This window comes from Felis catus, chromosome B1 (genome assembly GCF_018350175.1).
Source record: "Felis catus isolate Fca126 chromosome B1, F.catus_Fca126_mat1.0, whole genome shotgun sequence".
NCBI lineage: Eukaryota > Metazoa > Chordata > Mammalia > Carnivora > Felidae > Felis > Felis catus.
Genome location: NC_058371.1, coordinates 146,614,634 through 146,630,965, shown reverse-complemented (window position 1 = coordinate 146,630,965; position 16,332 = coordinate 146,614,634). Strand labels below are relative to the sequence as shown.

Sequence of the window (16,332 nt, the reverse complement as noted above, 5' to 3'; positions counted from 1 at the left end):
GTCTCATAGATGAAAAAACCAAGGCACTGATAGGTTAAGTAACTTGATATAGGTCACAAAGCTTCTTAACAGTAAGACTTTGAGCTAAAACTACACTGAAGAAAAAAGAATGTTTACCACCCAATAACAACATAGACATTAAATCAACCTCGTTGAATTATTTATTATATAAAAAAAATCCGTGAGGTATTCACTTTCGAATGTCCCTGTCTGTAAAAAGAGCTTTCATACTATTCTTCCTTTCTGATCTTGTATTCTAATAAACTTCTTCCTGCTGCTAAAAAAAAAAAAAAAAAAAAAAACCTGATGTAAAAGATTTATACATGTGCCTTCAAGCACTCTAGCTTTCACTGACATCACTAAAGTCACAAAACATGTTTTCTAAATCAGTCATTATAATGCTAATTACATAATGGTTTGATTTAATTGTATGTTTCTTTACTAATCTTTATTGAAGTATACTATACTCTTGGATGGGAAAGCACATATTGAGTACCAAATAAACCAAAATAATGTATCTTGTGTCAATAACGTACTAGGTTTTTGTCTGAAACTCGCCATTAATAATTTCTTATTATTTCTTCATACTTTTTGAAAGCATAAACCATGGACCTCTATTCCATCTCTCATAAATGTTTTAGTTTGCTTATGAACTAGCTGTAAAATGTGAGCTCTTTTTCCTTGTCTGTGAGAAAACAGTAAAGATTTTTAAAGAGATACATGTTGATAGTCTTATGTCAAAAAAAAAAAAAGTCACCACTGAGGTTTCTGATTTCTTTAGTGTTCTAAAGATCCAGTTTGAAGATCTAATTTTAAAACTGGCGCAAGAGATCAGATTCAAATGTTTGAATCTGTTTTTACAGGATATCCTTGGCTAACTTTACTCTAAAAAAATTTAACACACTTGGACTGCCTTCCTTTGGCTATGAAATACCTTTCACAGGAATGGGCATTAAGGTAGAGTTAGAGTATATGTGGAAAGGGGGTTGAACAGAGAATGTGTGTGATTCCATTCTAATGCAACACGTTCTTATATTAATTATGTTTTCTGAAATAAACACTTGTACTCTGCCCCTACACCTAGAAAAAAATAATAATAATAAGGGTATTCCCAAGGGACTAAACACTGTGCACTTCTGGTTTCTTATTCCCGTTTGTTTTCCTGCTGTATATCATATTCAAGTTGTTCTTTAAGCAGTAGTCACTGGATCTGAGTACCTGAGGTAAGAAACTGCCTTCATGACTGGCCTTATTAATTTTTCCTTTGTTATTGCCAAGAACTGAAGAAGACTAAAACAGATGACCTCTCTCTTTCAACTGAAGGAGGATTGGACACAGTACTTCTGTCACTTTTAACATCACTCTCCTATCTCTGGACCAAAAGATTTTTCAAAAATCTACAAAAAGTAAGTATATGGACTCATGATGACTGTACTATTATGCTTTGCTTTGCACTAAAAAGGCAGTAATTTAATCATATCATAAATAAAACAACAGGTTTCTATATTCGCAAAAAGAACAGATTTGATTTCTTCTTTTAATCACAAAAAAATTCTGTGGAATTTGGGATGAAATTCTATATTTGCAGATAGATATTAATTAGAAAAAGGAAATAATAGTCAAGTAGTGTTAAGACTCCAAATTTAGAAGTATAGACACTAACTGAAGATTCCAGGGTTCTCCTACTGACTCACAATGCCAAAGCCATATCTGTGATACGTTGTAGACTACAAATCAAATCATGTGTTAAAGTGTGTTTGAGTTATGAAGATCAAATTGTTTTTGTTTTTTCTGACATTAATTCCATCTGTAACCCTGTTTTTCACTATCTGGCATTTGACACCTTATCGTTCTCCATCCAAACTTACATGTATAAAATAAGGGGAAAATATTCTAACAAGAGCCCTTCCAACTACCCCTTAATATATATACGGTTTCTGCAACTACGATACGGAACTACAACAACGTGGACCACAGAAATATGAGAACTCGTGTAATGGGGAGGACATTTGGGAAATGTTTATTCTTCTCTGTGTTTGTGCACAGATGACTCACTAATCATCCCCAAGAGTGGCGAGAAGGCCTTGAGTGAGGGAAAGTAAAGAGAGAAGAAGGAGGCCATCAGAAAGTCTGACAGATGAGTCAAGAACATAAAGAAACTCCATATTTAGCTTCTGGAGTTGAAGTAAGATTTTTCCAAAGAAAAGAGACTGGTAAGCAAGGCTGTATGGAGGGAAAGGAAGTTCTAATTCTCTTAGTTCTCATATAACAAATCAACGCCAGGCCTAGAGGCCAGAAAACAGCAGTTTTTTATTTGCATGTTTGGTTTTTATTTGTGTTTTCTTCCTATGAGAGGAAAGGCCTGGCCATCATAAGTCTTAGTCATGAGACTGGAATAGTGAGGAAAAAGCATTTAATCAGAGGAAGGAAAAAGGCAAGTCTGGCCCTTTTGATCTTGCAGTACTTCTGGGACGAGGGAGACAAAGGAGAATGAGGAGACAGTGGTTCTGACTTTTGCCCAGTTCCCTTTAAGGCCACATTTCAGAAGAGAAAGGACATGGTATGAAAACATACCGATCTATGGGGATCTCCAAGCACCCAAGCCTTGTTTCCTGCCTTGTCTTGGGGGCTCTGGAAGAAGAACACCTCAAGGGCTGCTAGCACATCGGTCTGGTTGCAGTCGAGGAAGCCATGACTCCCCTTGGTTCCTGTGCTACAGGAACAGCAAGATCAGAGTTTGGTGGGAGGCTGTAGAAAGGGCTGCTGAACCAAGCACAAGAGAAGCTGCCGAGGACCACGTGTGCTGCGTAAGTAAGGGTCCTTGCCAAACTCAGGGTGGTCTGCTGTACCCGTGAGGGCAGCCTCTAGTCAAATGGAAGAAAGACCTGCACTGAAAGCCAGCAGGGTAGGCAGCAGCCAGGCAGACAAGGAATATCAGCCCGGTGGGGCCTATGCAGCCAGCCAAAGAAACTCACAGAACAGCTAACATAGAAAACTCCTGCACAGGATCAAACTGTGATGCATTCCACAGTGTAGGAGAGAGAGCTGGGCTGGTCCCCCTGTTTCTTCTTGGTTTTCTCCATGAATTTTTGCACAGAATTAATATGTGCTACAATTTAAATACTCTATCAATAAAAGGAAGGCCAATTTTCTTAATTCCTAGTATTTAGAGTAAATTCTTGGCTTCCCATTTACTTAATTCCTATTCAGAATACAAAACTTGAACTTGATTCTAATTATGTGAGTTGCTTTATCAACGTTGCCATAAAGTCACAAAAAGAAGAAGCAGAGAAGTGATGCTCTTAAGTTTGCTGTGAGGTGAGATCTGAGTTGCAACACAAAGTGGGACATATAACTAGGAAAGATGAAAAATCCATAAAAGCTGGGGCTTTCTTTGAGAATAAAAGTCTGAGTGATTATTGTAATCATTATTTTCACCAACATCCACGCTTCAGATCGCATATCTATGAAAATAATCTCAATGTATATCATAAAAATTTGTATAAGTCTGAGATGACAGGATGTTAGAACATTTCTTCCACAAATTTCAGAGAAAGGGTACTGGTGAATGACAAAAAGATGCCCACAGGAACTCAGGTGATCACAACCCTATAAGAACCACACAGATGCTTCTGCTGACTTTTCAAATGTTGCGTTGTCACAGATGAGAGAAGGACCTTGAAGAAGATCAAAAAAAAAAAAATCTAGCCCGATGAGCTTAATTATACCTCCTTTAAACATAAATAGGGTGGTGCCTACACCATACCTAGCAGTAATTTCCCTAGGACTTACCACTGGACTCAAAAGCCAAGCCCAGAATCACAGAATGAGGAAGGGCAATGTTGATATGCATCAAATTCCCATACCATCTCCATCTAAATGTGTCATCCAAAATTGGGAACTAAGAAATTAAAAATCCGCCCTAATACCCTAATTTCCTATTTACTAGAGGGCTGTCCAGTGGCATTTTGTTAGTATGAGGACGATGGTGCAGCACATAAGGAAACTCCACTTTTCCCACTCACTCATCTCACCAAAAGGGGCTTAGACATTGCTTTTATCCCTTTAGCATATGGAGTAGAATCTGATAAAACATGAAAACATGACAACAAAACCTGCCAAAGTGCTGAGACAGAGAAGTGAAGTTAAAATGCAGAGTGTTGACACCACACAGACCTTATTCTTAACACCTAACACACAGCAATCTGTAAAGTACACTCAAGAGAAACAAACTCTTCCACAGGCATTGGCTAAATGACACCCACCATTAAAGACGGTCCTTTGAACAAGAATATACACAAAAGCTTAGGATACTTGGGTTATTCATCAGAGCTCTAAAATAATGAACAAGTATCTCAGCCCAAAAGCAAGGAACAAGTTAATGGGGCATTTAAGTGGTTATAATAATTGTGAAAGATATACAAACAAAACCAATTTGAACTAATGTGTCATTCAAACTTGTCAAAGATTTTTTTTTTTTCCAGAGAGTAAGGTACTGGAAAGTAATAAAGGAATATGCTACATATAATTACTTATCTCCAGTAAACTTTATAGTCTCACTTAGGGAAATGGCTCAAATCATTCCTAAACTGAATCTTTCCATCTTATCCAAATCCCAAGTTCAAGAACTTCCATTAAGAATTTTTCAGCATAGATATTTTTTTTTTGCTATTATTTTTTTTTAATATATGAAATTTATTGTCAAATTGGTTTCCATACAACACCCAGGGCTCATCCCAAAAGATGCTCTCTTCAATACCCATCACCCACCCCACCCCCGCCCTCAGTTTGTTCTCAGTTTTTAAGTCTCTTATTCAGCATAGATATTTAGACCAGCTGCATCACAGCTGAAAATCAGAATAAACTTTCTGGTACCTAGAAAGAACAAAACCAAGCACTCAGCTCCCCTTGCAGAATTGTGCATTAAAGGAGCATTTAATTTGGCCTGACTGTAGCCCTCACATTTGAATCCACAGTCCCCATAATCTCATCTCAAATGATTTTCACATAGAAAATATTGTTGCTGTCCTACACTTATTTGACCCCATAGTTCCATTTTTTTCAATATATATCACTAACTTCCACTTCAACTCCCTGAAAGATACCCTGCAGAGGGAAGGATAAAGACAGCCCATAAAGAAAGAGGATTGAGAATAACACACCCGAGTCCTCCACAGGGATGTGAGGAACCCACATGCACACAAAAATTATTTACAAAACACCAAAGTGAACAGCACTGATCCTCATAAATAAAATTTATATGTAAAGTTAACAACTGATGATCCAGTAGGAAAAAGAAAACCATGAGCGACATGAACAAAAGCTACCTTATGGCAAATTATCTTCTTTAAAAATAATAATCGCATTAGAGACAGAAATAATAAAACGAAAGATTACTAAACCTCCAGAAATATTTGAATTCCTTGCACAAAAGCTTCCCACTTACTCACATGAAAGTTTGTAAGTTGTACAGGGAAAGAAAATAAGTACAGGCTTTAAAATGTGTTTAAGCAGGCACACTTGGCTTGGGCAGAGTCAAAATGTACTTGATATTTTACTAAAAATAGAGTCTATTCCTCCTAAGTAAAAGCAGTTCATGCGATTAAAACCAAACACTGAAAATATATTTTGATATCAGGATATATTTTACATTCAGAAAGAACAAATACATTTTAAACACTAACAAAGTTTTTTCTTGGCAATAATTGCTCTTTCATGAGTCAATAATTGATATAATTATTCTGAGTGGGCAAGCATCTAATTTAAGAATCAAGGTCCAACTTATATTATCTGCATTATCTTTGTATTCTAATATAAATTAATTGCTTTCAATTTTGTTTCAGTTGCCCAGATGTAGCTAAATTCTTCCAATTCTCTTTCTCCCTTAATGTCACATCAATAACTAAGTAAAATCCAGCAGCTCTGAATTTTTGATACAGTTTTATCTTTCCATGCTTAACTCCATTAGAAAAAAAAATATGGAGTTATATTTGTAACACTTTAAACCTGGTCTAGGTAAACAAACTCCTTTCATGGTACCTATTCTTGAAGAGATAGAATACCCGCTGTAAGAGATTTTAATATAAGGAAATAAAGTAGTATCCTTTATCTTTCACATCTGAAAGGTCTTTAACTATCACTCTGCTTCCAGGATTATTTCAAGTAATAATTGAACCTTTAACTGCCTTCTTTTTGCCAATAATTATTGTAAACACATGGATTGTGAAATATGCAAAACCAACCTAAAAAGGAATTACATAAATACGATTAGTATTTCCATATGAATCCACTGGTAGCAGCTTTGACAAATTACTGACCCTAGATTATATTATAAACTAAACTATGCAGCCGGGTAAAAATGAGTAAAATTTATCATTTAATATATACCTGAAAGAATGGTTGCTATTTGACAGATCTTAATGATTTAGTAATATTATGTTCCATGTTTCATTTAATACGAAAACATGCTAAAAATTAATTTCTCTCACTTTACTTACTTACTTACTTACTTACTTACTTACTTACTTATTTATTTAGGTTGCTTGCAAAGCCCACCACTGTTTCTCTTTGATCGGGGCACAGGTCATGAGAACTTCCAAATACAATAGGTTACAGCACCTACTGACTTTTCTATAGATTCAAGGAAGGACTCTGCCTAGGAAGTTCCTAGAGTCACCAAAATAAGAAATAGTCTTCCCATTATTCAAGTTCTTGCTTCATAGTTTCATTCCCTGGCAACCAGGAGCAACTCCCAAATCATTTCTGACTTGTACATGTTTCCCACCTGGGACAAAGACACTCCTTCACAGCACCATGACAACCACACCAGCGACACAAGCGCTTGGGTTCGTGCAGGAAAATGAAAATCCTGAAAGGAAGCTAGGAGATAAAGGCTTACTATTCCTTGTTTCCCACTGGTAGGAAGTAATTACAGAAATTACTTTAACACAAAGCTTCTGGTGAGTGAATAGTTTGTAATTTGATGGGAGAAGCCTAAGGGCCTAGGGATTAAATTTAAAAAAATATGAAAAGCTGAATGATGTCATACAAGTAGAGGCCCCCTGCCCCCCGCCCCCCCCCCCGAAATAGACTGCCTAAAGCAAACTTCTTATTGACAACAATGTAGACATTCTTAAGAGATGATCAGGGGTATGTTTTGTTTTTCATCTGAGTTTAAACTCAAATGATTGATTTAACAGTGGAGGTGAACTTTATGACCTGTTATTGGTTGATTAACCACGACACTCCCAAGTGAAATTTCAAAACCAGCAAAATATAAAATAATTTTGTCCAAACTAAATGTCCAAAAATGGATGTGATATCCATCCTCCCAAAGCAGAAATCAAAAAAAGAAGTAAATTCAACTCTTCCCCCAATGATGAAGTAGACAAGTTTTTTGTCATAAACACGCACAGTTTATGTTTGTTGTTTAATGCAAAGGATGGAACTTCTTTGCCAGAAACTGGCAGTACTATGTGTTATAAACACCTGCCAATTCTGCACTGGAAGAGATCATTTATATTGCCAAATGTAAAACTGTTTTACGTCTTAAAACAGTAATTCTAAAGCAGAGTACTGCATCTGTGATTTTACAAGTTCAATGTATTTTCAAACAGTTCTTCACATTTTTTCAGATTTCAAAAACAATACAATTTCCTTATTAAGAGTTGAGGAAAATGGGGTGCCTGGATGGCTCAGTTGGTTAAGTGTCTGACTTCAGCTCGCGTCATGATCTCATGGTCCGTGAGTTCGAGCCCCACGTCAGGCTCTGTGCTGACAGCTCAGAGCCTGGAGCCTGCTTTGGATTCTGTGTCTCCCTCTCTCTCTGCACCTCCCCTGCTCATGCTCTGTCTCTCTCTGTCTCAAAAATAAATGAAAACATTAAAAAAAATTTTAAAAAAGAGTTGAGGAAAGAAAATCTGTGTGATATATGGAAATGGTTGAGATAATATATTATCTCAACAGGTTCAAAGCTGTGACTTTTATTGGAAACCTAGATAAATATTCTAAGAGGATAAAGAATAAAAATAGATGTTTACTTTTAGTCAAGTGGAATAGCTTAGGGTTCTTGAGTATGCAGAAGCATATTTTTTGCTTTGTTTTTAGCTTTGTTTTTGTGTTTTAAGGATGAAATATCCTCCTTTCCTATCGTGCTGGTAGCAAACATCTTTAATGGGCTTCTAATCCTGTGCAAGGTGCACCTTCTGATTCTCATTCATATGAAATTGCTAAAGAGAGAGTGGAAGGCAAGCAGAGACATTCCAAGCATCCACAAGCCAATTCTTGCCCCCTGACTCCAAGCTAACCTCTACCCATCCCTACCTCAACATGTGTATAAGGGCATTCATTCACTGACTCTGATACATGATTATGAAAATATACTGTGCATTTTTTATTCACTCACTATTCCAATGGATCTTCAGACTCAATATATCCAAACATATACACTTGTCATTCTCCATCAAGCCTATTTCTGTTCCTCATTTTAAATATCTGAATTCTGAAAAGAGAATCCTCTAGTCTTTCAGATTAGAATTCTGAGTCATCCTTCTTTACTCTCTCTCCATCCCTGATATATTCTGCATTATATAAATCTGTCAGTTTCACTTCAGTCTCAATCCAATTTGGCTCCTTCTCTCCATCTCACTATTATCACCTAGTTCAGGTTATAACTGGTTTTAATATAAAATACTCGCACCAAATTAGAGAACTCAAATAAATGACAGCTCTGAGTTGCCAAGCTGACAAAGCAAGATGTATGGCCAGGCAATTATGGGGATAACCCACAAAACACAGCAAACTATTCATTTACAGGGGCCCTAATGCTGAAACTCTGTTGGGTGAGAAGTGCCTTGTTTATGATAAAAATTCCTCCTGATGGGGGCGCCTGGGTGGCGCAGTCGGTTAAGCGTCCGACTTCAGCCAGGTCACGATCTCGCGGTCCGTGAGTTCGAGCCCCGCATCAGGCTCTGGGCTGATGGCTCGGAGCCTGGAGCCTGTTTCCGATTCTGTGTCTCCCTCTCTCTCTGCCCCTCCCCGTTCATGCTCTGTCTCTCTCTGTCCCAAAAATAAATAAAAACATTGAAGAAAAAAAAATTAAAAAAAAAATTCCTCCTGATGACCTGTTGTCAGAGAAACTTAAGATCATGTCCCTCAAATGCATTTCTAAGTACATCTTATGTATTTTAATCCCCTTCTTATAACTTATTGAAGAAAGACCTCATGTGTCTCCTAAAATAACCACCTGAATTGCTCCAGACAAAGCATTATTTTATATGATACTATAGTTTTCATTTATAAATTAATATGCTTTTTAAACCCAGAATCTGTTAAATTTTACATTTTAGAATGATGGAATAAGGTATAAGAATATATTCTTAATTCCACTTGGGAAGTATGTAGTCCATGAAAAAACTTGGCTCTCAGTCCTTGACCATGAAGTTAAAAGAAGAATTTTAAAGTTATAGTATAGTACTTAAAGCTCTAAATCTGAATCTCTTTTTACCTTAGGAAGACATTTCCATTTCTAAAATACATGGTTACAATTTAAAATTCTCAAAAGGAAGTAAATTGACATCATCAGCAACTCAGTTCAATCAGAACTTCATAAATAAAATAAAAGTTAAGTTCATACTAAGGCTTATCATGGAACATTCTATGTTCTATTTTGGGTCAAGTTTTAAGGTAATTGAGAATTAACAGAGGAACTCCTCTTCCTTTGACCCAAGATTGCTGAAAACCTTACCAAAATGTATTTTGTGGCCTATTTGGCTACAAAGTAATCTTCTATTCAAAACTGAAAAACAAAAAAATAAGGTTTTTAGTGTCTGCATTCTTAAAAAGAACTCATTATAAAATCTGAGTAAGTTGATGCTGACGCTACTAGAATTGATATTTTAAATGATTTTCTAAACTAAAATTCCCCATATTGCCTAAATCTAATCTAATTCTTTGAAACTTACATGCCCTGACTACTAAATTATTTTTCCTAATCCAGTATCTAGAAATACAATAGGTATTAAACATCATATTTCTCATAACTGTCTTATTTCAATAAAAAAAAATCTTCTCTCCTTCTCTGTAAATATTATACTACTGAAAAGTACCAGGATGGATACCTTTAGGCACTGAAATGGAGCATCTATTTCTTGGTGAAACCACAGGTATGACAGAAAGAGCAACTGGGAGGAAAGTCATAGTGACTTACCTGGCTTCCAGCCCTCTAATACAATTCTAGAACATGTAGGCCATGCTTTTTAAAAAGATATTTAACCATTGCCTCACAAAAGATATTAGATATTAACAATTAAACTCTAGAAAAAGTACTGTATTCTCCTACCTACCCTTTGATACAACCAGTCTTCTGATTTAGAATGACATTTTCCAAACATGAAAAATAGAAATAAGAACTAATAGTAATGTATTCACAACATGAAGGCAACCAATGCCTGTTTAACTTTTAATTAAAACTCCTAACACATACATCTTTGCCTAAAATAATTGATTTTAATAGTTAATACCAATAACAACAGCCACAGCTACCATTGATTAACCATCCGTTATTGTTGAGGGCTACATTCAACAATTTTCATATACTATTTCTAATACTTATTATAATTGTGCAACATATTTTAATTCTTCATTCACAGATAAACTGAGGCTCAGAAAGGTTAAATATTAATCTAAGATAACAGAAGAACTTGAAATTTTAGAGGTACTATTAACATCTGTCTAAATGCAGTGCAGTCTCTTCTGATTACATCACAGTGACCTTCTAGGATAGGTACACATTTCATAGTATTGTGTCTATTAATTCAGTGCTGTTGCTTCAAATCAGATATTTCTCAATAATTCTTCAGGTCTTGTTAGTTTTAAAATAAAACGTTTAAGTTTATTTATTTATTTTGAGAGAGAGAAAGCAAGCACAAGCTGGGGAAGGGCAAAGAGAGACATTAGGAGAGACAGAATCCCAAGAACGGAGCCCAAGACAGGGCTCAGGACTCACTAACCGTGAGATCATAATCTGAGCTGAAATCAAGAGTCAGACACTTAACCAACTGAACCACCCAGGTGCCTCAATTTTTACGTTTATTTTAAACTCTACTATCCCACTAGTATGGCATTTTAACAGAAACTGGTGGTATCTGAAAATCAAACTAGGTAATAAGTCTCAAAAGGCAAGATATCATTAATCTAGAATCTAGATTATTAAATTAAGATTATTTATATCCCTGACATTTCCCTAGGCGAAATTTCTATTATCTCTAATTCAGATAGTTGGCCCGGCAAAAATAAATATAGCCTTTCTGAAATTTGGTTAAAAAAAACATAGATTCTCAAATTTCCTTTCTCTTCCAGAAAGGGAACTTGTATACTCAACTTATAAAAACATGTCTTTAATAACAAATTACCTTCAGATTTCATAAAAGCAAACAAACTAGAAAAGCTTCCCATGCCATAATTTCATTGACTTTAGTGGTCCAGCCTATTATGAAACAAAAGTTGACAGAACATTCAACTCATTCTCCCTTCCATACTGTAAAAATATGATTTTGCAAAATAGACCTTAAGGTCAAATTCTTATTTTCTTTTTTCTTACTTTCTTTTTTGTTTGTTTGTTTAAATTATTTTTAATGTTTATTTATTTTTGAGAGAGAGACAGAGACAGAGCACAAGAGGGGGAGGGGCAGAGACAGAGGGACATGCAGAATCTGAAGCAGGCTCTAGGCTGAGCTGTCAGCACAGAGCCCGACGCAGGGCTCGAACTCATGGACCACAAGATCATGACCTGAGCCGAAGTCAGAAGCTCAACCGACTGAGCCACCCAGGCGCCCCAGCATTCTTATTTGCAAATGTGTCTATGACATATCTATTATTCTGTCATGTCAATATATTTCATTTTAAAAGTTTGAAAATAGTATTAATAACACACAATTGAGATACTTCTAGAAGGCAAAAATATTTCCAAGTTTTCACAGAAGCTACAGAAAAAATCATTTTAATGTGAAACTATAAAAGAAGTCATAAATAACTGGTTAGGGACACAATACTGCACTAGAATAAAATAATACCTATAACATATATTCTGCTACATGTTTTAAAAAAGGCAGGCCATATTTCATGATCTATAAACTTCTCTTGCTACCTTCACATTATGCAAGAGCACATGACAGTCACATTTCCTTAATGGATTGGGAGAGTTGTTTTCATCATACCTTAAAATTACAGATAATTATTAAGCCTCGTCAAAGATGCCTACCTCCGTAGTAGCAGTCATGCGACATGTTTACAGGAGCCCGTTCTACTGCTGATCTCTTGTAGACAACATGAATCCTTCCTTTTTCTTCTTCCATCTGCTTACCTCTTTCCAAAGGCTCAATGAAATACTCATCATTATCACTTTTTATCATTCCAGCCTAGAGAAAGCATAAAATGTGTTAATTTTGAAAAGAAGTATCTGCCACCTTTAGCTCACAAGTACCTTTTTAAATGGCAAGAATATAATTTGTGAAAATGAATGCTTTTTCTTTCTACTTTTGGCTAAAAATTTAAAATGGTTAAGTAATTCATAGAAGGCAGAAATTCATAGATGACAAGAATAAAATAATTCACATAAGGTATAATAAGAAATTTAGGGTAAGAAAAGAAAATTACACAACATACAAATTTCATCAGACTGCAGAAGAAGTGCATTTATATATTCTACAGGTATTTTATCTCTAAAAGAAATCTTACAGGGGAAATAAACTCAAGAAACGTCTCTTAATATCCCATAATAATATGCTGTACGTGCATGCTTAGCATTTTTTGTAACTCGTTTACAGTTTCCTTCTAAACCATTATGGTACGAGAAGAATGAGTTCCATAGTGCACTCAGTAAATAAATGTATTTCTCACTTTAAATAGCCTCTTTAAGATTCAGTAAAAACCTTGCATTTGCAATATTTATTAATTAGAAGAATTAACTCCTATTTGTCCTATCTTAATCTAACTTGATTTTACTCATGTTTTTTCCTCCTCAAGTTTCATCCTTCCATACTAAAAAGGTTATCCTTGTATTCATTGCCTTCTACCTCTCTAATATTTAGTCTTTTTCTGACTGTTTCACCTTTTACTTAGAAAATACCAGGACTATATTCAGTACTCTAGCTGAATAGAAATGATGGTTTTGTCTGAAACTGGTTCATTAGGTGTCAAGTTCACATTATAGTCAAATAGTTACCGCTTACATTTCTACTTTAAAGGTCATACGTTAATAGGTAGTATTAATTTAAATTTCAGTACACTTATTTGAAAACCAAGTTGAAGAAATAATGTGTCGGTGTGGGAATTATAATTATTTTGGAAATATACATTGGATCTAGAAGTCAGTCATATTTTTCATCTGAGGCTCGCAGCTTATTCTATATTTTCAAATATGGGATCATTGGCTCTCATAGAACATAGGCGGGGCCTTATGGATTCTCATCCCCTCTAGCTGTTGATCTAATGGCTCCATCACTCTCTGTTGAGCAACACAGAAATGAAAGGTAGATACATGCTACAAATAGCATTTGTTTTCAGCAAACGTGCCTCTGACTGTAGCTTTTCTATTGCATTCAACTCTGTTCCCCAGTTTCCATTCTGACTTCTTCTACCTGGTTCACTCTGTCCCCTCCTTCCCCTGTGTAAGCCTCACAAGGAAATATTAGAAGCTAAGGTGTCCCCACATACACATCAACAACCACCTCCTGGTATGCACAAACAGCCCTTGAACCTATGTGACCACGTCTCACAAGAAAACATCACCACACTTCCTTCACCATGCTTAGTCTTTAGCTTCTTGAACAAACTTCTAGCCTTCATTAAAAAAGAACACTGAGCTAATGGGCCTTCAATAGTAATGCTGGTCTTCCAAACGCAACTCCCATATTTGGAGTTGTTTTCTCATCTGGTCAATTACTCTTCCCCGACTTCTGTACTGTGAAATACAGGGTTTTTCACAAGAGGCCTGATTAGATCTTTACCTACTGTCGAATATCATTTCCAATATTTTCTCATGATTTTCAATTGTCATTTTAATCTATTTAGTATTGGTGTCCTATTCTTGTATCTCTTTTTACCAGTAATTTCAACATCGCTGTTTTTGCCCTTAGCAGGCATGTATGGTTTAGTAACATTCACAAAACACATCCCAACTAAGCACAAACACAGTAAATATATAACGCATCAACCAGCAGTACCACATCCTGGGCTTAAATGTCCGGTCTCAATGCTAATGCCACCCTTTGGTGGTAGGCAGCATTAACTGGCTTTATCTTGAAAACACTGGTCTTTTGATATCTATTTAAGCTTACAAATTGAAGTTTATCAGCATGAGGCTTCAGTATTCATCCTTGTTCTAGTCTTTTCTTTGCCCCAAATCCATCTAGTCACCGGGTTCTATAAAGTTTCTGAGTTTCTTATCCCATCCTTCTATTTCTACCACCACTTTCTTAGTTACAGACCTCATCATTGCTCATTTGGATTACGGAAACTGCCTCCTATCTTGAGACTTTCCATAAATCATAATGATTCTCCCAGATGAGTGCCTGACTGTGGATGGAAACAGTGGTCACTGAAGCAACTCTGCGCAATGGGCAATAGCTGGTGGGGACACTTGAAAGTGATGGGGAGGCAGTGAGGATTAGCTCACATGCCTTTAAAAAACATTTCTACATACCTTCTACTGCAAACATTCAAATCCCAGGCCCCGTGATATTACTTTCCCCACTAAGCCAGATCCCATTTCCTGGCTCTCTTTTTGCAGTTGGCTGTGAACCATGTTACTGTATCCTACCCAGGAAAGTCAGTGGTAGTGGTGAATACCAAGAACAGGGCTGGCGCATAAAAACCTCCCATGCGGGCTTCCTTATGCTGTTTCCCTTCTCACTGGGCAAATACAGGTAACACAAAAAATTTGATACAGCTAAACTTCTCCCTTAGAAGGCAATGAAAATTTAAGCCAGGCTGAGGTGACATCAATGACAAGGCAATGCTGGGTCACACAACTCCATGGACAAAAATTCGGAGAGCCTACCCTTTCATTCATTAACTTAAGCAAAGTTTAATGAAAAAAGAAGCTTATCTAAAGCACTATACTAGACACCATAGTAAGTAAAAACTTCTCAAAGACATGGTCTGTTCGCTCCCTAGTTTAGGGCAAGCTAGTCAAATGAATAAAATATATGCCTAAAGGTATTCAGTGAGGTAGGTTATGGTAAGTACAAAAAATAAGTAATATCACACTTGAAAATCAAATCAAGTGAGGTGTTTTTTTCCCCCCACAAGCTGACTATACACAGCAAATTGTCAGTAGGAGCTGCTAATTCTATACCCCAAATCATCTAAAATCTATTTCAAGTGAAATCTCTCTATTCCCCATGGGGGCTTCACTTAGGCCATTGCTATTGTTCACACTGTCTCACATTCTCATAGAGCACCACAGCCAAAATTTCTCTTTCACACTATCCTATTATTTTAGACAAACCAGAATGTGGTAGCAAATGGACAGAATGTGTAATGGCTCAACACATGAGGTGCTTCACTCTTGCTCACACAAAAGCTCAGGGCAGTTCTAGGTCAGCTGCGAGGGGACTCTGTTGCATATAGCCTTGCAGGTGTCCAGGCTGACAGTGGTTCTAGCATTTCCATGTGAGCTCCCAAGTTTGCCCAGTCAGAAGGGAAACACCTTGAAGAGCCCACATGGGAGGTTTTTATGAACTAGCCCTAGTCGAGGGGCTATTCACCACTATTTACCACGTAGCTATTCACCACTACTACTTACTTCTAAGTATAGGATAGAGTCACATGGCCTAAAGCCCACTGCAAAGAGAACCCAGGAATGGAATCTGGTTGTGTGCCCAGGGAGAAAAACAAATGGATTTTAATGAACAGATGGCAATCTCAACTTCAAATAAGATCGTGTCATGCCTTTGCTTAAAACACTTCAATTGCTTCCCATTGCACTTAAAACCACACTCCTTATCATGGCCTTCAAGGCCTGCATCATCTGGTCCTGCCATCAACCCCACGCGGCGCCATTCTCACCAGACTTACTATGCTCCAGCCTCCGTGGCCTTTGTTCAGTTTCGTTTCTCCTGCAATATTCCCAAGCTCTTCACAGCCTCAGACCTTTGAAATGGTTTTGGTTCTACTTAGAAGGCTCCTCTTCCACCACATCATACTTCCCTTAGCTGGCTATTTTTCATTCTCCAGCCTCAGCTTAAATGTTACACTTTCTGACTTCCTTACCCCTTCCTACATTAGGTACCCCCCATCCAAATCAGGGCCCATCTTAGCCCAGCGTTCTGA

At 36.7% G+C, this 16,332-nt stretch overlaps 1 protein-coding gene across 3 annotated transcripts in view; it reads right to left on the bottom strand.

The window, feature by feature from the left end:
* ADAMTS3 (ADAM metallopeptidase with thrombospondin type 1 motif 3) overlaps positions 1-16,332 on the bottom strand; it is a 267,417-nt gene that overhangs the window by 138,754 nt on the left and 112,331 nt on the right. For all 3 annotated transcript variants that reach the window (XM_045056232.1, XM_011281725.4, XM_045056231.1), the window contains exon 4: positions 12,260-12,416. In XM_045056232.1, coding sequence (XP_044912167.1) covers positions 12,260-12,416 — 157 coding nt within the window. The remainder of the gene's footprint in view (positions 1-12,259; positions 12,417-16,332) is intronic.